The sequence below is a fragment of the Netta rufina genome, assembly GCF_964035555.1.
Source record: "Netta rufina genome assembly, chromosome: 1".
In the NCBI taxonomy this organism is placed as follows: domain Eukaryota; kingdom Metazoa; phylum Chordata; class Aves; order Anseriformes; family Anatidae; genus Netta; species Netta rufina.
In genome coordinates this window covers 2858879-2882182 of record NC_140123.1, presented here as the reverse complement: position 1 = coordinate 2882182, position 23304 = coordinate 2858879, and the positions used below count along the sequence as shown (strand labels likewise).

General features: G+C 41.0%; 1 protein-coding gene across 10 annotated transcripts in view; it reads right to left on the bottom strand.

The window, feature by feature from the left end:
• EMSY (EMSY transcriptional repressor, BRCA2 interacting) overlaps nt 1-21904 on the bottom strand; it is a 39784-nt gene extending 17880 nt beyond the window's left edge. For 7 of the 10 annotated variants that reach the window (XM_084306748.1, XM_084306747.1, XM_084306752.1 and 4 more), the window contains exons 1-9: nt 21831-21900; nt 20757-20865; nt 17156-17255; nt 16464-16538; nt 14015-14190; nt 12750-12902; nt 8969-9228; nt 4196-4472; nt 1956-2258 (exon numbers count right to left, since the gene is read on the bottom strand). In XM_084306748.1, the coding sequence (XP_084162874.1) occupies nt 1956-2258; nt 4196-4472; nt 8969-9228; nt 12750-12902; nt 14015-14190; nt 16464-16538; nt 17156-17255; nt 20757-20826 (1414 nt within the window). In that variant the 5' untranslated portion in view covers nt 20827-20865; nt 21831-21900. Of the gene's footprint in view, nt 1-1955; nt 2259-4195; nt 4473-8968; nt 9229-12749; nt 12903-14014; nt 14191-16463; nt 16539-17155; nt 17256-20756; nt 20866-21830 lie in introns of all 10 variants that reach the window. The other 3 variants (XM_084306749.1, XM_084306754.1, XM_084306753.1) reach the window with 3 other exon arrangements.
• Nucleotides 21905-23304: the final 1400 nt, after the last annotated feature.

Here is a 23304-nt window from a genome sequence, read left to right as displayed (position 1 = left end):
TTTCTTTGCAAATAACAAGACAATCATCATCTTTGCCTTTCACGTGCCTGTTTCAATTCCTAGCTACTCCCACTGAGGCATGGGATTCCATTCCATCATTGATTTGTTTTATTGATCTTTTCTGGATATCGATTTTTTTCATGACTCAAAAAGTAGAACACATTTCCCAGGAACCAACAGGTTACAACCAATAACAAATTGGATTGTAGACAGTGAAGGATCTAAAAATGAAGTAGTTCCTCATATTTAGCCTGTAAATTTTAATATGCCTTTAAGAGCATAGTTGAATTTTATCCCTGTGAAAAAAAAAACTTCCTGCACATTGAGTACTGACATGCATAAGGAAGCAACTGTGACACTGGCTACAGAAGGTTGCTTTCAGTAAACTATTATCTTTCCTCTTGATTTATTCATTATCTTGAAGTTGCAAAGGAATTGGGATGAAATAAACTGAGTAGAAGCAGCAGAACAAAAGGATGGGGACACCTAATTATGGCAAGGATTCTGCTCACTTTCTCTCAGTTTGTGTAGAGGAGTAGTGTACGTGGGAGATTCACTTCTCAGTTGCAAACCACAATTCACGTTGACTTTTCAGAAGTATCCCCAGGTCACTTGCATCTCAAGCGGTGTTTTATGTTGAGATAAATGAATTGAATTGTGTTGGGCAAATGTCATGAAACACCCAGGCTGAAATAAGCCCATCTAAATGCAGACATTTATATTTGTACAATTATTTCTAGGCGAACAATTTTGTCCATTCAGGACATGAAACATCTTCCAGAGATATTTGCTTCTTTCTACGTTGACCATAAAAGCAGTACAAAGCAAGTAAGCTCCAAACTTAAGTGCCATAATGAAGCTGGGAAGACCAAAGCCTTTATCCAGTTTGTCTGAACAGTGCAAAAAGCCAAGTCTCCATGAAAATCATCTCACATCTTTCGGAGAGTAGGTATCAAATGGTTATTTCCAAAGATACTTTAACTAAAAAACACTCTGAGCCTAAAACTATAGTAGAATGCACAGAGTGAAGCTCTTATTGCTCAAGTATTGACCAGTAACAGGAGGATGGAGGCCTCCTATGTTTCCTCATTAGTGGATATTTTTTTCCCAGGCAATGGTCTATAATCCAAGAGGAAGTTTATTAAAGGACAGGGGTAAGGTTGTTTTCTTTGTTTGTTTGTTTTGCTTTGCTTTGTTGTTTTTTTCCCCATTCTATGGCCTGATAATACAAACAAAATAATCAAATACTGACCACGTGACTAATCTAAAAATATGGACATAAAAATACTTTGCACTTTTATAGCACTTCTTGCTTTAGAATTTGGTAACTTTGCAAGCATCAGTTCTTACCACATCTCACTAAGAACTGCACTTTACAGCAGAGTAAAGCCAAGGCAGAAAGATTATGCGACTTGCCCAAAGTCAACTGAACGGATCAATGTTATAAAAAGAATCAAGTCCAACTCCCAGTCTCAGATCTAATTGCATTTTTGCTGTGACAAATATCTCAGAAATAGATTTCAATTTCTGGACCCAAGAAAATAATTAAAGCGCAGATTAACTTTTTTTTTTTTTTTTTCCAGTCAATACAGTTGAACAGCTCTTGGATCTTCAGGAAACTGGTGTCTTCAAGTTGCCAACCAAGTTACTCTTGAAGATATTTACATACCTTTAAATGTCTAAAGATAAAACATTAATTCCTAAAGCATAGTCTGCAATACCTGAGTCAAGCAAGAAGAATGACAGAACCTAATTCTTCAGTTATTTTTAGCTGAAAACATTAAGATATCCTTTACTACCTATTTTTGTGTTTAATGCACAATCCAGTACACAGGTACTTGTGCCTTAATGACAGCTCCCCACGTACATTTGCGACAGAATTCAGCCCTGCTTTCTTGAGGTGTGGGGTTAGACCTCATCAATCAGCAATACAACCGAAGATTAACTCCAACTACCTGATTCCTGCTTGATCTGAATGGTGGGCTTGATGCCAGGTGGCAACTGAGATTGCTGTGGCTGCTGTTGACCTACAGAAGACTGTGCCAGCTGCTGCTGCTGTTGCTGCTGCTGCTGTTGCTGTTGTTGTTGCTGCTGCTGTTGCTGCTGCTGCTGAGCCTGCTGTATTTGGTGCAGCTGCTGTTTGGGGGACTGCTGATGCTGTTTGGGGAACTGTGCTAAGATCTGTGTTGGATTGCCAACCAAACCTTTGGGGGAAGGTAGTCTGGTAGAGGCAACTTTAATCGCCGACGTAGACACACCTGTAAAAGAGCAAATAGTTTAAGATTGAATTATGTGATATAAAATTACAATTTCTTGTATACTTTTGCATTTAAACTGCCTCTACTATTGAAAGGTGCAAATAAATATACATTAAAAAAAACCTCCTACTTAAAAAAGCTCCTACTTGTATCAGAAACGCTCTGTACAGAGTCAAGGGAGCTTTATGCAGATTTTCAGTGTGACAGTAAAACATATTACGGCAGCTATTGCAAAGACTCAACAGTCTTAGTCTCCTTCCTGCACTTTTTGTAGTACAAATAACTCCACTAATCTTTGCAAAGCCAGACTTTAATCTTCAATAAAGCAAAATATTTATAGTAAGAAAAAAACCAACGAAGACTGCAACAAGCTTAGGGATGACAAATGTCAAATCCATCAATACATCAATATAAGGGAGTATCCCTTAGTGAACACAATGTTACCATACAGGAATGAATCAAGTAATCATGTTATGTAGAAAATTGTGGAACATTTTTTTTATGCTGGTAGGTTAAACAATCTTACAAGTAATAAAAGCAATAGGATACAAAAACAAAGCTCCCACATACATAAATACTTATGTCTTGCACTGTTGTCACAACATTTCCAACTAATTTTGGCTTTATCTAAGCTTCCCATCCATAAGCACCAAAAAAGACAAAGTATGTCTTACACTGGCAAGGGCTTGGTTAAAAACTGCTTAAGGGGAACATTGAAAGAAAATCTCCTCTTTTACTTCTCTATATTTATAGATGGCAGTGACACTGCTAACAGCCATAATAAGCTACATTTCTGGCAATCTAAATAAGCAGCCTTCTTCTCACTACATCACTTAAGACAGATTCTCAATTTTCTTGCTCAGCTGTTTACATTCACAAATTTCACTTGCTTCACAGGGGAAATGATTATTCGTTTGTCACAATGGTTCATCAGTATTTTCTGTAATGACATTGAATCTTTAACTGCATGGGTTACTTTAGAACTGTAGCTGTCTCTTCCAAGATTAAATCCAACTAAAAATCCACAGTTCATATTATTTGAAGTTCTATTGTATGCTTTTATGCTCTGTAAACTGATGGGCTACCTTTGGGACCTAATAAGTAAAAGTAATAGGGAATGTGGAATGCCTCCTGCGTTGCCCAATTTTTTGTGGAATGGAACAAGAATAGAAAATAACGGACCAGGAAAAATTGGTGTGTAACACTTGTCATTTTTAGGCACAGTAAGTGCTGGTCACTGAGGTCCTTTCATTTTTCCACAGTTTCCCAGCCAAACAGCTGGAGGTTGTACAGCTGAATCCGTCAAGCTAGCACATAGATGAAGTTAGAAATTAGAAAACCAGGAATTTTAAATTCAGGCCCACTCAGGTATTAATTTTAAGGACCTGAAAGTTAAGATGCTGAGAAAATACACAGATAAAAAGGTGTAAGTACTTCTCTACATTTCAGAATTGTCATCAAGACTAGTTACCACAAGAAGTATCCTAAGATTAGGCATGTCAAGTGTTAGTTTCAGTGAGCTGGTGTTAATTTTGTATATTTCTATAAATTGGGCATTGAGGGAAACAATAATTTCCAAATTATATTGGAAATGATCGTCTTTTGTGCATCAGATAAAGTTCTCAAAAGCCATTTTTTTAATGTTTTAATGCCACAAGAAGTTATTTATTTTTATTTTTTTTTCAAACTAAACAAAAAGCTGTGCCACACTATCTCAGATTCTCTTTAAGAACTGGATTTGCACATCAGTTGTTGAGGAGGGAAAGAGCCATGTCCAACAACACGTTTTGTGGAGTACTTTGGATTTATTTCCTCAGACTTTTTTCACGTCTCCTGTTCTTTACTCAGCACATGTAAACACAAAGCACATCTCTACGCTGTTCTCAAAGTCTAACTCAGCAGTGAAAGAGCTTTTACACACACAGTTACTGCCATACCTTGTGCTACTGTTGACATAACGACAGATGGCGTTGATGATACTACAGCAGTCACTGCAATAGTACTTGCAGTACAGGAGGGAGTGGAACAGCTGCTGCTACTGCTGCTGCTACTGACCAAAGAGGACTGAGAAGCAGTTATAACCACCGGTTGCTTCTGAGTAGTTGAGGCAATGACTGACGTCGGGACAAGTTTCGTAACCGCTGCATAGTTGTGGGACTTGGAAAGGATGTTGGGTACAAAAGTTGAGCTTGGAGAGGTGGTTACTATGATCACCTGAAAGGAGAAAAGAAAAACAACAAGAAATTCATTTGTTCTTTGCACTTGTTTCAAAGCATAAAATTGCAGCAACATATCGGTGTATGAGTGTTTAGTTTTACGGATATATGCTTTTCATGACCATTTGAGACTGGCAAACGTTTGCTGGCAATAAAAAAAATTCCCTTGGTTTGAAAAAAGCTAATAAACATTTCCATAAAATTACAAGTCTTTTTAAAAAACACAATTGCTATTAATTAAAGTAGAATTATCTTATGTTTGAAGACAAACAGACAGGAATGAACTGCTTGGATTCATTTAACTGGGCCAGGTAGCCTGAAGCCCATTTTGAAAACAAAACCAACAACAACAGCACAGCAGGGGTTTAAAGCAAGTTTTAAACACCATTCTCCCAAACCCTGCACTTATATCAAGAAACAGCAATGAAGAGAATAGAGATGTCTTTTTCTCTTTAACAAACAGTTGCTGAGTCAGTAATGGGCAATATTTTTGATCCATAATGCTGTAAACAACAATATTTCATCAGCGAAAAGCCTGGTTTAGGCTCAGAAACAATTTCTGCTTCAATTAGTGCTCTCAGTAACAGAAATTCTTTCCTATCTGTCTGAGAAACATTTGTCTGAAGACAATGAACGTTACTCCTAGTGCGAGTTACAATTCCAACCCCATGAATCTGATTTGACATTGAAATACATAGAATCCATTATAACGTTGGAACAAGTCTGCTCTTACACAACTGACCTAGAAAGCTAACCATTTCCTACATTTTTAATACAGGGACTGCTTATGTAAGGAGGTTTGCTTTATTCTGTTTACACGTACCTCCTCATACTTACAAACACAGTTAAAATGAAAAGGACACTGGAGAGAAATACAACACATTCAGTTTACCACGCAAGAACTTGAAGAAATGGTTTCAGTAATGCGATTATCCCAATAAAAGTGTCATTTAGTAAAATCCTAGAACTTCAAAACCTATTCACGATTCCACATAACAAAATCAAATAGAAAAAAAAAAAAAAGATTACATAAGGAAGAAAGAAAAGCTTGGTCAGCTCCAATTGAAAATCTTACACTACTACCCAGGACTACAGAAATGCTGCCTGACACAGAAAAGAAATAATGTGATAATGGGACCAGAAATAGACTTAAGTGATAAACCAAACAGGAAGAGATTAGGAGTTTAAGTTTTGTTTAAAAAAATAAAATTAAAAAAAAAAAAAAGATAACCACATGGATGGAATAAAAGCAGCAAATTTCACCACCATGGTTGCCTGCGTCTCCCCTTTCTTCCTGCTGTGCCCAGTTTTATGGACCTGCCACTTAGCTGAGCCTTTCACATCTTGATCTGAGGAAAACCAAAACTTTATTACCTCTATGAATAACAGGAGGCTGACCACACCTCACCACTGCCTGAAGGACAAGGTTTCCGTAGCTGCTGCTCTATCACTTTATTGCTTTCTCCTGGGAGAACATTTCTGCTGTGTCACTCTTCTTTTTGCCTCCTGCCTAAGCTTGATTTAATCAAAACACTTCCGAAATTGCTCTTAGGCTATGGCCAAACACACAAGCTGAGCAGTGCACAGCTCCAATCTGGTACTAATCCTGTAGGTGAAAAGATCCTGGGATGTGCCTCTGGAGTTTCATTCTGTGTCTTACATGGTCACTTAACACTAGAAATACTTCCAAGATTTTGAATTTTAGGGCCAGCTCCATTCCACCTATGATAAGTGATTGAGAAATACAAAGGAAGAGTTGCAGTTTACTGCAAAAAAGGCAGATTACTCACGCCAACCTTCCTACAAAACTCAGTGCAACAGGACAACTTCAGCATCTCCCCTAAGTACAGACACGCAGGATGCCTCTGGGCATCATCACAGCTCCTGACCAGCTTTGTTCTTCGTTCAAAGCCAGAGATAAACCATCTAGTCTGAAATTATCACTTAATAACACTGTTTAACCACCTAAGGAGAAAAGCTGGTAAAGGATTATAGTTTAACACTGATTGCTATCCTGTGACTAAGCAGGTTGGGATCGGTATGATCTGTTACATTCATTTTTAGAGAAGAAATGGAATAAAAATTAGTGATCTTCACATGTGAAGCATATCCAGAAAACAGAATTTTCTGATGAAAAATTTACAAACGTTTAAGCTCAAATCACAATTACATTTTTGAAATACTGTTTTCAAGTCAAAAAAATTAGAAGTGAACTTGTCAGAGGTACAAAAACTGCATCACACCTTTCCACAGCAAAAAGACTGGCTAGTGTCTTAATAGCAAGTTGTCTTTTTTGTTGTTGATTTTAACTGTTAAGTTAAAAATAATAAAAAAATAAAAAAAAATCCCTTACATACACTGAGGTTTGTCCCACCAACTCTATTTTGAGAAATATCAAAATCTAGTTTCTGGAGAAATAAACACACTACATGGCCAGAAGCTTCAATTAGTTTCCTTCTGAGTCCCAGAGAGAGGGCTTTATTTTAGGAGGATCCAGAAATTGGAGCTGTGACATTATTAGTTGTTACGACAAATCTTCCTCCAGCCTACTGAGATGTCAAAACAATTCTGAAAGCTGGCATGCAGAAACTAAGAATTACATTCACATCCAAGATCTTCACTCATACCCAACTGCACTTCTTTAAAATAGTACGTTTCCAATTTGAGTCTAACAAGTCTGTCATTTAATTTGAAACTCCTAAGAGGGATCTCGCTCACCAAAATTATCCGGTGACGTATTTTACCATACCTAAATACAACGAAAGAGGGCAGTGTGACAAGTTCAGACAAACGCTATTATGGCTCCCTAATGAAACAAAACGATTTTCCTATCAGGAGATTAGCAAGAGAGTCAAATACTACACAAACCAAAACCTAAAATCTCCATATCAGAACAAGCAGAGGCACAACTGCAGAAGGCCCTACTAACACTCCATTCTCTTCCTTTTACAGCTTTAGCACCCTCCACCTTTAACTACCACAATATACAACATGCATAGTTAGTATAACACTACAGACATTTAAGGCAAAAAAAAGTCTTCTTGCACAGAAGACGAGGCTAAGAAGAGCAACAGGCTAGGGAGGTGAAACTCTAACCCAGCTGTGTGTTTGCAGGACATTTTAGTTGATGATGTGTGCTTCCTGACAAATCTCTATGCGTGTGTTCTGAGTTTTGATTGAGGACTCTGTTAAAGCACAGTGAATCAAATGAAAACAAAGAGCTCTGAAGTGGGAAGAGGCCAGAAAGCAAACTCTTTGTTGCACGTTACTTCAGGTAAATCCTCTCCTCGTTTTTTAAAGTTTCCCAAATCAGGACATGGGAGCTCTGCTGATCCAAACAGAGCCATAAAACAATTAACAAGACTAATAGAACAAACAGTGTGTGAAGGTTTGAGCTCAAGAGTCTAACTCTCACAGTTGGGAAAAAATGCTTGTTAGCAGCCAGCCTACAATCAGTCTGTCGGTATCAACGCCAAATTCATTTTTTTTCCTCTCCCAAGTCTGCCTTAATTAATAACTGCCCCAAGAACTAACTTGGTCTGACACATTAATCTTTTTTAAACCTCAAGGACAAAAAAGCAGAGACATGTGAAGTGCATTGTAAAGCATGGGAAAACAGCCGTGCCATAGATCAGGCACATAAAATCCGAGTCCAGAACAAAATTTCACTATGGAAAACCTGTTCCACAAACTGTACTCTGCATTCTCACGAAGCCTGGGCACACTGAGCTCATGAAGTTGATTTTGACCACAATAATACTGTTAATGTAGAATGAGAAATGGCACACTAGAACTGAAAGGAAAATAAAACCCACCCCCTGTCTTTGATCAGCTCCGAGAATAAGCCTTACAGACCCCCAGGAAGTAGTCTCTAGACAAAAGGAATGACAAGGGAAGGTCCATGCCACCTCTCCTGGAATTCTACTACTGCAAAGAATAATTATAAATAAGGAAAATAGAAATAAGAAAGATTACCTTTGACCAATAGTTGTTACCATCTGAAGGCTGTTCAGTGGCCTATGTGATCCAGTTCTCAGTGGACTAGTGTCCATATCACAAAACCCAACACCACAAATGGTACTAACTGGCAACCTTGTTGGCAGTCTCACCAGAGAGGCCAAGAATTGAATGAGCATGGAGACTGAATCCCCTCTCATCCCTAGAAGTGGTCCCTTCAGGTCAGGGTTGAGGCACATTGGTGGGGCAGTCTGGGGGAAGCTTGCACTCCCGCTGCCTGTGCTGTACCTGTTCTGTGGATAAAAAGAGGGCTTCAGTCTCCACGGCTGTCAATCCAGGTCCCTTCACACACAGGTGAACTAAATTCATACAAGACTTCGGTTTTCTCTTTGTTCTTTTTACAGAGGGATTACCTTATCCCCAGCGCAATCCTTAAAAAAACAGCTAGACAGTTCACAGAAAGGAAGAGTCAAACATCACATCTTATTCATTGATAAAACCAGAATAAAGGAACATTTGGCAGCTTCCCCCACATACCTTCTGTGTTGTCGTGTTTGTTGTCTGTGTTGAGGGCTTAGTGAAGGTTATTTTCACAGGCGACATGTGTGGTGGTAAGGAGTTGGCAATGCTCTGCATTATATTACTCATCTTGGGGCTGCCACTTACAGGCACTGTGATAGTTTTAGTGACAGGAGTCACTGCCTTCGGGACTTCTTTCAGGAGAACAGGGGAAGAACTAGAAGAATTAGTTCGCCGTCTTTTGCGGGGCTTTTCATCATCGTCCGAGCAGCTGACACCTGGAAGAGAAGTGCTTTGCTAAATTATATTTTCCCCCTCTGCAGTTCCCAGTGCTTTCTAAAACACTTCAGGCTTGCTGAGTCCTGCACACACTTTCAAGTAAGAGAAAAAAAAATATATAAATTACATCTTATGGTCACAACTAACCCATAACACACCACAGATGGTCTTAGTCCTTAATATAGACCACACTTACAGTGCCAGAAAGCAAAGAAACAACCCCTCAGAACCCAAGCTAGTCAGCCACTGGGTTACTTTGTTCTTTTTAAGTGATTAAAAGAACACAAGAGCCAGTACACGAGTTTCATTCTGTCCCCAGAAGTTTGTCTAATGAAACTAAACACACAGCATTTGGCATAATGTCATGCATGTTTCAGTTTAAAACTTTACCCTACCCTGCAGTTATTGATTATGTTTTACTGGACAACTGAAGTTTATCCTCCTACAGTTTTCTCTGATTTCAACCTTTGCACCTACTTCCATGCCGTGCTTATTGTTACAGTAACCTCCTTTTCACCTCAATGCAGCATCTTGAGATCTAATTTTTTTTCATAACATACAGCTGTGAAGGTCAAGCCTCACTTTATAAGCTTCTGCTTTGTTTGGTGCATTGTGTGGAGCAGTAAGACATCACCTAACATCAAATTGTGGAAAACAAGGCGAGTCTGGCCTTTAAGTAGTTCATTCATCCCCACAATCAACTTCTGCACATGTAGAAACAAATCTGTTGTAACACTCAGCTGAGCAACAGACACCTCTTTAGAAAGCACGATCTAGGGATCTTAAATTCCTACTAAACTTTCCTAAGCAAGCAAGGGGTTCATTAATTGTTATGCATTAGAAAAAGACACAGTATAGCTACCTTGAAAATCTCTTACAATTATTAAGGAAGCATTATGTTTACCATCACCTAGGGATAAACAATTAAAAAAAAAAAAACAAACACAAAAGATATGCAGGAAAGACTCAGTTCCCCTATACAGAACAAGACTGAAGACCTTCTTTTGTATGCCTGTGGCTTACAGACAGAAAATGCTGTCATGGTAAAAAACAGTCTTGCTGGTAACCCAAGCAAACTTGGTTGGCAGTCAGCTTCTAATTAGGGTCAGGATCTAATTACGGTCAATCTCTAATTAAAATAACTAAATATTCTGGTATTCAGAAAGTAAAAACACAGGAATTAATATGGACAAGAAAAGGCCTAGTGGCACAGCATGTGAAAAATGACAATTTCAAAACTTGGCGTTCTGTGTTAGTCTAGGAACAGCTCATCTGCAGGTACGCTTCAGAGGCTGGAGGTTTTTATCATGAAACTGAACTACAGAAAAGCCAATGCTCTACTTTGAGCTTGCTTTCAGCTTCAAAAAAATAGTTTTAGCACTCTGTAGCAGTATGGATGAAGTGTGTACCTATGAGTAAAAGCTCTAAACAACAATTTCCTTTACGGATTAAACAAGCCTAGAGGCCAGCTCCATCCACAAAGCAGACTCAGTTGCAGGGCTAAAGTCTACTAAGAACAGGCTCTGAGTATACCGTAAGGGCACTTGGTAAACCTGTAACCACACGGCCACTGATGTCATCAAAATCCTGCAGGAGTTTCAGCATCCAAATATCCACCTGAATCACGAATCCACGTTCAGCTTGTCTGGTACTTCAGTGGGTTATAAAGAAATACTGGAGGTAAGAAGTATTTGGACACGTCCTCTTCCACAAAACAAAAGGAGCAGCAAATTAAGCTAGCTGAATATTTATCTTTTGATCTTAGGTACAGCTCGTTTCATTCCTTGTTTTCACTGCTGGGGTTTTGTAAGGATGCTATTCCTGTAATTTCATGGCAGAAATTGTGCTTGAGCCAAATATTCCACAAGCCCTTAGTTAAAAGGTAACAGAGCTGGGCTGTAACTCACGCTGCAAGGAAGCAGAGGCACGGAGGGGTTAATAGCTCCATCAGACTGTGACATGAATGACGTAAAACAACAAACCTATCCCTAACTCAGGCCTCCTCTCTTAACCAAATCGGTTAAAATGTGATTGGTAACAACATGCTCTGGAAGATGCACAATTACGTTAAAAAAAATAGAATAAAGCACTTCAAGTGTGTGTGAGGAGGGATAAAAATCTAGGAATGGATGGAATAAAAATGAGAACCTTTCATCCCTCTATTGTGCGTCTAGACTGGTTTTATACTCATTACCATGTAATCATTCAACAGAAGTCTAAATTAAATTTTTAAGAGGTTAAGAACATTTTCCCCCGAATCTTCAAACTAAAGCCAAAGTGATTAGTGCAATAAATCAGAAAAATGAAAAATCTGAACGTAATGGCTTCTGTGGGTTGATACAGCCGATACAGATGATGGCTTGCAGTTAACATTGGGTTTATATTCAATTTGACACTTCTGGCTAGCCAGAAGTTTATACAAACATGCACATATAGCACTAAGATTAATATTTATAATTTTAAATATTAACTGTCTTCAACATCCACAAAAACAGCAAATAGCACCTCTGATCAACTTCACTATTAATCTTTTTTAAAATCATTTGCATTTTAATAGGCACCAAAATTCAAATAAGGATAGATTAATGCATTTTTAATTATTAGATAAAACTATCTTGGATGAGCTGAACATATTTATGAGGACATACTCTGCTTTTGGAACTAGCTGATTTATTAGACAAGAAATTAAAAAAAAAAAACAAAACAACGTGAAGAAAGACTGATTCTAAACATTACACCCTGGGTTTCCAAACCTAGTAAATAAAAAATATGTGAAGATGGGTAACTGATGGGATTTCATATCTGATGGGATTTTCATAATTGCCTAGGTATGCAAACTTCACTAAAATCCGCTTCCAAATAAATCACAAAATGACTCAACTTATAAATATTGTAATTTGTTCAAACACAACTCAGAAATCTCTGTATTCTCTCAAGCTTCTAGCTGCATATAGTATGCAAAAAGCCAAATCCTTACCCAGCACAAGGCTAGGTTTGATCACCTGGGGAACAGCCCGATACCTGAATCTCTAATTAAAATAAGGGCACGCATAGTTTCCAAACTACTGTGTTCTGAAAAGGTCTAGGTCAACAGTGAAAGGGGGAAGGAGGGATCTTTTCTAATTCAACTAAATGACCACCATGCATTACTTAAGCAGGAGAGGGAAGAAGGGAGTCCTCTGAAGAACAGCATGCAGTGCCACCTTGGAGGCAACTCCTGACCAAGCTGGATTAGAAATCCACTGAAAATATAGCAACGACTATGTTTTACTTTCAAAATACTTTCCAGTCTTGCTATCCTTGCCACTACTGCTCCCTGCAGCATTTTACAGTCAGTGGATTTATCCTGAACACAATTTCTCCGAGAAAGGGAACCAATTTATTCAGTCCTGAGACTGAACTAAGGCATAAAGGCATTAAATGACTCGCCACAGGCCAGAGCATCTAACTCGCTCCATGCTTCAGCCACAAGGTTGTCCTTTTCTTTCCCTTTTGTTAATCAGTTACTAGCATCACTTACTTTTGACGTAAAGAGTACTTCCACTTGGCAAGGCGACTACATTGGAGGCTGGACTGGCGGGTCTGGGGGACTTCACTGTTGCTACACTGCCACTTGGAACAGGGGTAGATGTTGGGGTTGAAGTGGTACTTGTGTAGGAATAGCAAACCACCACTGAAGAGGAGAAAAGACACCTTCCATATAACTGAAGTGCAGGATCCTGTAATTCTATCACTAGCTTAGCAACTGAAACAGAAGCCAAAGACTTACTGTGTCATTATCCACATCTCTGCCTCTGCAATCCTGTTACTGCTGAAAAGTCCTGGGTTTGACTTCAGCATGGCCATGGAATTAACTGCCTTCAAAGGTAGAAATCTAACCTTCTCTTCTCCCATGCCCAGAAATTTGTGCTGCCAATTCTATGGTATGCTTTCTTCTTTTTCTTTATCATAATCAGATGTTTTACTTTCCAGCTTGATGTATTTTAAAAATTATTCTTAACTCAATATCTGCTTTTCTATAAATGACCTACAATGCTTATCTAGACTGTTAACTGATAGAAAATAGTTTGTGCCTCTTCTTCAACTGATGTACCATTGAGGAACTAAAACATTCCTTGAATAATGAACAATTGGCTTTTTTTTTTTTTTTTAATGTTGCTTACAAGTAATAGCACAGTGGTCCAACAGTTCTCAGAAAAACAGAAAAAAAAGCAGCCTATTTCAAGAAGTGTTACACACTCGCTAGTTGCTTTCAAGCCCATCCAGCCAAATCAGATGGAATGTGTACTAGCATTATTTCAAGCCACAGGAAAAGTGGAAATCAATCTTTTAACTTGATCCATTTTTAAAAAATAAAAAGAAAGCCAACAAAATTTCCTTGACTTGCATCAAGACCTACAGAGATCTATACCTACCTTCTTAAAACAAAATACTCTGGACTTACAGAACTTTACAGAGCCTTCAACCATCCATCTAAGGTTTTATACTTTACAGAACTTAACAAGTTAAGCAGTGAATTTCCTCACTTCGTGGCTTTTTTCCATTTTTTTTTTTTTCCACTTCCAGTTCCTTGTATACTCACTACTAATACAAAGTTCTCAGATTTACACTACACACACTACAAAGGTATATTTAAAAGAAAAAAATATATATATTTCTACAAACATTGTGCAATAAAAAAGATTCATTTTTTTTCTTCAATACCTAACACTAAGAAAACAATTTATACTGTGACATTATTTTTATATTCCCACAGTTTGTGCTAGAATCTCGGCGTTCTCTCACCTTCTTTGTTTCCAGTTTCTGCAGGAACTGGAAGAGATGCGTTGTGCTGAACAGCTGCGTTGGCAACAGCATTGGCAGTAACAGTAAAAGCTGTTTGCGGAACGAGTCGTGGCATCAGCGGCACCAGTCGACGACCTTCTATAGACCATTCCGAAGAGCTATTTGGTCCAGACATACTAAACAGAAATGCACATTCTTTAAGTATTCTGCTGACTTTCCAAAACGCTTAAGTACTCTTATTTAACTTCCTTTTTGCAACAATGAAAATTTAAAAGGCTGTTACTAAAGCCATACTAGAGAAACCATCTAAAACCTTCCTCATTTCTTGAAAGCCCTTATACATTTTTCCCCATTTGTCAAAATCCTCCCATAGCAAACCTGAGGGTTGCTGCTTCTTTTATTTGTAATGTTGTTTTACAAACAGCCCTTAACGGGCCAGAGATCTGTGGATGTCATGTTCAAACCCCCCCCCACACCAGATTATCTACTATTCAGGTAGAATTAATATACTATTTCTAGATGACAATACATAGATATCCAATAGATTTCATAAAATTTTACACAAACTGATCACATTACAGGAGAAAACCCTCAGCTTCTAATGCAGATCTTGTTTTACCTCAGCAGAAGTTTCTCAGACTTATTCATGTAGTCCCAAAGTAAAAGGACATGAAATGACTTAGGTACCTGTGCGACTTCTTCAAGAGAAACCAACCTGCTGCTCTGATTTTCTCTTAACCTGAGTACTTACACACAAACTAGAATGCTTCCCAAAAATGCTGTTCTCATCTAGATCGAGAGGTGTTTGTTTCCGACTGTTTTACACCAGTCATTTGTTAAATCAGCAAAACTCGAATTACAGATTATTTTTCAATGCTGTTATGTCGTTCTTAAACAAACCAACCCGTTTAATGTATTAATATATTCTGAAAACCAACTTCCCACATGAACTATTGCAAGCAAGTTGCAGCAAAATCTACCACAAATTAGTTCGTAAAATGCAGAGGATCTGCTCCATTGTTAAATTCTGATATGCTTCAGCATTCTTCATACATATTCACATCGTATAAGCAGAGCTGCATCAGCTGAGGTAAAAATACATTTTTTTAAATCAAAAACAAGACTACAAATGTTGCACATAGCAAAGCTAGCAAAGACTGCTTTCCTAGTGAGTTAGCAAATTATTTAAATCAAATACTATATTACCAACCATCACTTACAAAGAATTTACCAGAGGAAAAATAAAGAGATGCAGCACTTTATAGTTGCACCTTGTCTGGATTATAATATCTCATCCGTTTGAAGTTCGATACATCAGGACAAACTGTACGCTTGTTCTGTAAAATGCTAAAAACAGAACTACTACTTAAAAAGGATACTTGGTTCAAGAAAATAATCCAGATTTGACAATTAAATACTTAGTTATTATTTTTTTTCTTTCGCTAAAGAAGTTGGTGGGATTTTGTTTGGTAAACAGCAAGTTGTAACTCTTTAAATATAAGCATTAAAACACTAAAGTGTCCTTCTGTAGCACTACAGAGGCATGCTGATTTTGGCAAGTCTCAGTTCTGACAACTGCTAACTCCAAGCAGCCTGCTACCTGCCCAATTTCCTTTTTTCCCTCCCCATAACACCTAAGCTACATGAGTCAAATTCAAAATCGATGGTTATAACACAGAAAAAAATATGGAAAAAAACCAAACATTTAAAATCCATCACTTTTCAAGCATGTTTCTTAAAGGTCAGGTTATTAACTACCTCCAGAGATACGTAAGCTCTTGCCCCCTTGCTCCTCTCCACCTCTCAAAATCACATGAAGCTTGGGAAAGCAAATGCAAGGAGGAACCAACCCAGCTGATGCTAGCAGAGCAGCTGCATCAAGCCGGGAACAGTGGACACTGATGTCATCAGACAGCTTGCTGCAGGGTGTTGTTTTTTTTTTTTTTTTTTTCGTTTTTTTTTTTTCTCTCCACTCTGACCATTTTCCCCCCCTCTATGCTGATATATGACTGTTTTCCACTGCTCTCTCCCACCTCTTCCCCTCCCTTTGTCCTTCTACAGTTAAGTCTCCTTTAACATAACGTTTTTGAATGGATATAAATAAAATTAAATTTAGAAAACAACTATAAAACAAAGACGAAATTTGTACACAAGAAGCTGTTCATGCTGTTTGTTTTCCCCCTATTCTGTTTCTTCTGTTTATTTTACGGAAAGCTCCTCATGACAAAGGACTGTCTCCTAAGTTGTGCTTGTGCAGCAAATGAGAGTAACGAGTACTAAAATAATCCTTTCCAGCACCCTGATCTCAATCAGATACAGTAACTCCTTTGGCCATATACTGTTTTAACTACTGTTCTTTAAACTGCCATCAATTTTGAAAGTTGTATCATTCAGCTAATAGCATAATGGGCACCTTTGGAAATCATGTAGAAAATAACCTAGAACTTACTTGTGTGCAATAGTCGTGAGTCGTTCATCATTTACCGCTCTCCGAACTTCAGCGCGATGTCTCTCCGTTGAGATACTGTTAAAAAGAAAAAAAAAAGTCAATATATTTTAGTCAGAGGGAGACATGAACATTTATCTAAAACTTCCAGCTAAAATGGAACTTATGAATAATCCAGTCAGGGAGACGAAAGGGAACAGGCAGTTACATTTAAGAGATTGTCACTTAATTTTTGCTATCATAGAGAGAAAGAATGAATGCGTTATTGTTCACAAAGTATTACTGAAGAATTAAGAGAACTGTTCACTGGGTACCACTGCAAAACAGTGCAATAAATTTAAAGTACACGGTAGAAAAAATTGCAGCAAACATGCAGTGTTCTTCCTTGCTGCATCCTGAGCCTGAAGATCTTCAAATCCTACCTGTAATAAAATCCAAGCCAGCATGCACTCACGAGCTAGCTGTGATGCTTCTAATGCGAGATATCTCCAAAACCATCAACAAACAGCAAATCTTCAACTAGAGAGGAACAGTTGTTTTCTTTATTCAAAGCCAAACTGGAATCAAAGCTCCACAAGATGGAGAATTACTTCTCTAAATGAAGATTTGCTTTAGGATGTGAGCGATAGAAAAAGCACGTACTACCTTCAAAGAGAACGGGCCGCTTGTTCTTATTTTAAAAAGGTCAGGATTACCTAAGCACTTTCGAGAGCTCTCCAAGAAGATCCTTCTTCTCTTTCGTAAGGTCTCCTTGTGCACGTAAGGCACTGATGACACCTGCATATGCCTCCAGTTCTGAGGAATTAGAGCAAATGGTATTTCTATTTAACGCTCGCAGCAAAGGAAGAACATTATTTTCAGTATTACTGACAGTTTTCCATTAATTTTCAAAGTCATAAAAAGGAACACGTCTTTCAATTATTTAGTGCTTTTCAAAAGAGATTGATGGTTTAGAACTCTCTCAGTCAATTACACCGCAGCGGACAGCTTTTCTATGAAACAATTCTATCATCACAGAGGATTATCTAGTTTATACACCCAACCGAACATCTCGAGCTCTGAGCTGGCAGTTCAAGTCAGGGACCTTGAAGAAACAGTCCCTGAACCCGGACGGTACCTTAGAATTCTCTAGAAACAATAGAAGAAACTTAATGAATTGATTTATTATTAAAAGTTCCACGGAAGTGCCTGGCTTGCAGAGGAAATACACTACCAAGAGAGCAAATGATTTTTTCCTAACACTGTTCCTTCATTAGCATGGAGAACATAAGCTCTGCTTTGTTAAATATGCTCACCATTATCTTTTATGCCCATTTATTTGATACGTACAACAGCTTGAATCTGAAAACAATGCACTGCGAGTGAATTAAACCTGTCCAGAGCATGAAAGAAACAATCCAGCTACTCTTAAACGTAGAAGCATCATGAGGATCAGCACGCAAAAACATAACTCTGACAGAACAAATCGATTACACCAGGTGATTCATGGAAATATTCCATCAGTGTTTTCAAAAAAAATGATAGTTCTAAAGCCTACTGGAATTTCTGGATTTTGTCCTATTGGGAAGGGTGAAAACACACCTAGTGCAAGTGATGTTGGAGCCTGCCAGATTCCCAAAGAATGACTTGCTGTTCTAGGCTTAGCGTTAATGTTTTAAGAAAATGTTCCTGGGAACCACGCTGTGAGCCAGCAGGACAAATTCTTTCACTGCTTCTGCAGATGACTTTCATTCAGCACCCCTTTTCTACAGCAAACCGACCCAACCCCACAACAGATGCCAGGTTAACCAAAAACACAAATCAAAGGGGCAGGCCACAAGCTAACAAGGGCCCAAAACCACATCGGAACTTTCCTGCACAATAAAGAAGAGGATGCTGCTCTGAAAAGCTTCCAGATTAGGATTCCAAAGGGCTCATTTACAAATCAAATTGAGGAATTGTGTTGAAAAGAAGCCCTGCTCTCCTGTCCTGATTAAGCAGACAAAACCCAAAGCAGAGTCGCTTTGGCTAAGCAGCCTGCACAGGGATGCTGAGTGACCTAGAGAAGCATTTACAGCTTCGGTTATAAAACATTTGCTAATTAACGGAATGGTTATTACTAATATCAACATTTATTTAGACAACCGTGTTACAATATTTAAGAAACTAATTATTTTCCTCTGTTAACAACGTAAAGTAATCCCCACATACAACCATATAATTACTTAGCAAGGACAGATTTTTTTTTTCTTCTCCTTTTTGCAATTTCAATGGAGATGCTTCACACGAAGGTTTTTAAATGCACATTGCAGCTTTTGGGAAGTTGGTAAGCTAAGTAAATTACAGAGCAGCTATAACCAGCTTCCTCACCCTTCTGTCTTATATAGGGGTCACGAACCGGTGAGCTCTCTTTTCAAGATGAAACACGTCAAAGAGGCAAAAAAAAAAAAAAAAGCTTCAAAAATTGGCTTTTACAAATAAATAGCATTATTTCAAGTGCAAGGTTATGAACCCAGGACACCGCTAGGTACTGCACGCCTGGGAGATGCGTTTCAGCCTCACCTACACTGTGGCATTTCACTCGTGGAGCTGTGTGGAGCTGGCGAGGCAGGGCTCTGCATCCAGCAATATCGATCTGCTGCACGGCTGGCAGACAGCTCTTCGCTCCCCCTGCCCCTGCTCCTTCCTCCTGCAGCCTCCTGCTGTGTCTGGATAAACCCAGAGCTTTCCTACCTACCCTCCAAGAGCCACGGCTGCTACAAGCTGCGATCCTCTGTTACGCTGGCAGGGCCCCCTTGTGGGGACACAGCTCATGCCAGCAAAGAAAAAAAAAAAAAAAAAGCTTTTTTTTTTTAATTTTTTTCCTGTCAGCCTAGGTTATGTCATTGAAGGAGGTGTAGCTGCAGTTCTGTTTGGCTCAGCTGCACCAGCAGGGTTCTGCCAGCACACCGCCATCAGCTGGGGTGGAAGTTGTTTTTTTTTTGTTGTTGTTGTTTTTTTTTTTTTTTTTCCTTTTTCCACGCTTCTAGCCAGCAGATCTACGTGAACATAATTCAGTAGCACAGATCCGGTCTGAATTTTTTGGCATCCCGCACTTTCTCCTAGTTTTCGTACTCCTTGAGCCTTGCTTAAGACGTAGAGCTGTCACCTCAACGGACGTACAGCTTCGTTTTGGTGCTGTGCACAACGTCTGTGCCACTGTCTGTTTCAACAGAACGCGAATCCCAGATTATCGAGAAGAGAAATAAAGAGGAAATCAAGAAAAAATAACTTCTCAGTTCTCAGAAAATAAAGTCAGTGGCTTCATAACGTCTGAGAACCTTTGCACAGCCAAGGAGCACAGCACACAAGCTTTTAAGTTCCAAGTAAAATACAAACAAGGAGCTAAGTGACTCAACTGTCACAGGAAGTTTGTGGCAGTTTCAGCTTTCTTCCTGACATCATCTCCTACATTACGCTCCTCAGAGGACAGCCTTTCCTTCTAATCCTATGCATCATTTAACTGGGGGGAAAAAAAAAAGTAACTAAATACAAAAATTCAGTTCCTGAAGAATGCAAGAAGCACATTGCTTCGTCAGATCATTGATCTAACAAAAGATCTCCTCCCCTGTGACACCCAAAGGTGTGTGTGTGTGTGTTGGAAACAGCAAATATTTTTATTATATAGACAGTGCTATATCTCCTTGTACTCATATATTTACAAGGATGGAACGTGAAAAATCTCACAATATATTTATTTTCCTGTTGGGCAAGGTACCCAGATGTTGAGCTAGATTTGAAACAATGCCAAAAGCTCCTGCTGCTTATGGTAGTGAGGTGATAACGCTGTTTTCACATTTCCCTGACAATCCATGTACCTGAAGGCTGAAAAATTGCAACTTATCACACGGGTTGTTGGGTTCTTGTTTCAGATCTTTACACCAGAACCTTTGCTACTTGTGCTCAATCTCGCTGCATCAAACAAAGTAGGATTCCATGATTTTGGGGTACAAATAAAGAATTGAAAAGCAAACGAAGACCTCTCACACCTTAATAGCCATGAAAAATACAGCACTGCAACATCAAGGCAGAGATGGACCAGGACGTCCATGAGAGATTCACCCAAACCAAACCAATTCCGTTCTACTCCTTTTGCTCAGGCAGAGCATCTGCCAACCATCATTTTAAGCCCAGGCTGTCAAACCAATGACACATGCAAAAGGCAGGAAATGACTTGTAAGTTGCCTGTAGACGCATTAAAGTGTTTCACGAAAGCAGCGGGCAGGCAGATCTGGGAAGGGCAAACATACAGACCCACAGACTGTTATCTTACTGTACCCAGTTTGCGAAGGATCCTCTTGCATTCATCTCTGCTGAGATCCAGGAGAGTTGGCCACACCACAGGCATCTTTCCCTCGCCTCTGTGCTCCCCCAGAGCTCGGCCTGGCTGAAAAGGAACAGAAATGCAGTCAGCGCGAGGCCACCATTTATCGAGCTCCCAGGCTGATGAACGCAAACTCCGCTGCCTGCTCACAACTCCACCAACACATTCGCTGCCATTCCGGCTCCAGCTTTTGTGCTGGCATGTGTTACCGTGCAGGAATCCAGCGGCTCCGCAAGGGCACGGGCTTCTTATCCTCCCTTCCTCTGATCCACCAGCCGAGCCTTTCTCCCGAGTTTCCCATCTCCTCCTCAAGCCCTTTTTTTTTTTTTTTTTTCACGCCGAAACGCTCCCCGAATCGATGCTCTCCAGTCTCCTCCCTCCCTTTATGCACAGAGCACCTATTATAGGAACTCTTCCAGCTAACCGCACGCCCCCCCCACACCACCACCACCACCTTTCCCCTCGGGGAACACATTTAGCACGAGCGTCTCCTATGCCAGCAAAGCAAAAACACGGTGAAATTCGCCTTCCCCCCCCAAAACGGGAACACCCCCTTTCCCCACTGCATGGCGGCGAGGTTTCGGGGAAGGAAAGGAGAAGGAAAGGGGGGGCATCTCCTCGTTATAACGGGGAAAATAAACGGGAAAAAAGGACCGGAGGAGAGCGGGAGGGAGGGAAGGGGGGGGGGGGGGAGCTGCCAGCACGGCGGGAGGCGGGCACCGGGAACAAAAGCCCCGGCTCCACCGCAGCTCCCAGCGCCTTGCTGGCTCCCCTCAGGGGGCAGCCGCCACCGGGAGCCCCCCGCCCGCCTTTCCCCGGTACCGGGGGGTGGTGGAGGAGAACCGGAGGGGCTGGAAAAAGAGGGTTGGGAAGGGAAAAAGGGCAAAAGAGCCCTGAGGGGACCCCCTCAGCGAGCAACGGGCGGCCTGGGACCGTGGCGCTGCCGCCGGGCCGGGCCCTGAGGTGAGGCGGCGGAGGAAGGCACCGGGAGCCGCGGGGAGCGCGGAGCCTCGGCGAGCAGGACCCACCTGCCCGGCCGTGCCCGGTACATCGAAGGGGGCTCCTCAGAGGCAGGGCCCGGCCTCGGCTGCCTCCTCCTCCTCCTCCTCCTCCTCTTCCTCCCTTCCCCTCCCCCTCCTCCCGGTGCCGCGCTCCGGTTTGTTTGGCGGCGGCGGCGGCAGCAGCGCTTCACAGGACCAAGATGGCGGCGCGCCGCACTGCTCATGCGCTACCGCCGCGGGGCACGCTGGGAGTTGTAGTCCCCTCGCTCCCCTCCCTTCCCCGGCTGAGATGGGAGAAGCGCGGGGGGGTGAGATGAACACAGGGTGTTTGCGCGCATGCGCTCTGCCGCGGGGTGTTCATGGGAGTTGTAGTCTTTCGCCGCACACACGCTGTTGTGGACGCGCTGCTGGCCGTCCCGCCATTGCCCGGCGGCTGGGGACGGGTGGCGAGAGGGGACAAAAAGCCCGCGCGCGTTGCTGAGGCGCTGAGGGAGCCCGAAGCGGCGGGCTGCGGGCTCGTCACGCCCCGCAGAGCTCGGGTTTTAACCGCCGACCGCTGTTTGTGCGAGGAAACGTGGCGAGGTGGAGGCTGTCCGGCCGTTTTCTGGCGTAAAATCGCCACCGGTTCGCTGTGGCGATCAGTCAGCCCGATTCTGTGCAAATGAAGTGGTAATAAAGTGGTAATAAAGTGCGTGCCCCAAAAGCACCCAAAACATGGCTTCGTTTCACCTGCCCCGCAGCCCAAAGCTGTGAGGGATGGATCCGGAGGTCCGGGCCTGGCAGCACCCACGGGTGGTTCATCCGTGGTTTTCACAGAAAAAAACAAAACAAAACAAAACAAAACACAATAAATTATATCTTCTGAACATTCCTTAGATCAGATTAGAAATAGGAAAAGAAACCATCTCCGGGGCGCAGCTGAGGCTTGAAGGTGATGTGGTGTCAGTTTGTGGCTGCCGTGTCACGGCAAGAAAGAAAAAAAAAAGCCTATTGGTAAAACAAAGAGAAAACAAACAAAAAAAGCCTGGTCACAAAACTTTCTGTGAGGTGATCGCTGAAAAAACACACAACCGGGACAAGCTTTGGCCCCCGGGGCTTCATTTTTGCCATGTGCACTTGTTTTTTCCGCCCTTCGTCTCGCAGCTTTTCTGATTTTACGAAGGAAAAGTGCACCCTGGGGCTGGATGAAGAGGAGGGAAGGTGTCCCGCCTCGTGGCACCCATCCCATGGGTGTTCCAGCTTGCATAAATCTCCTGCTTTTGGGTCCACACCTGCACTAAACACACCCGTGCCCTGATTGCCTTACGGAAATTCATTACCAGCTGCCTCACCCGCGGCGTGTCTTTTAACAGGAAATCACATAAAACGAAAGGAATCGAGCCTTTTTTTCTTTTTTTTTCCACCTATATAATATGAAAGCTCCAGTGTGCGGAGGCTTCTGCTGGAAATGCCAGCAGGAGAAACTCCCTTTGTTCCCGTCTAGACGTTTTACTGGGGAAGT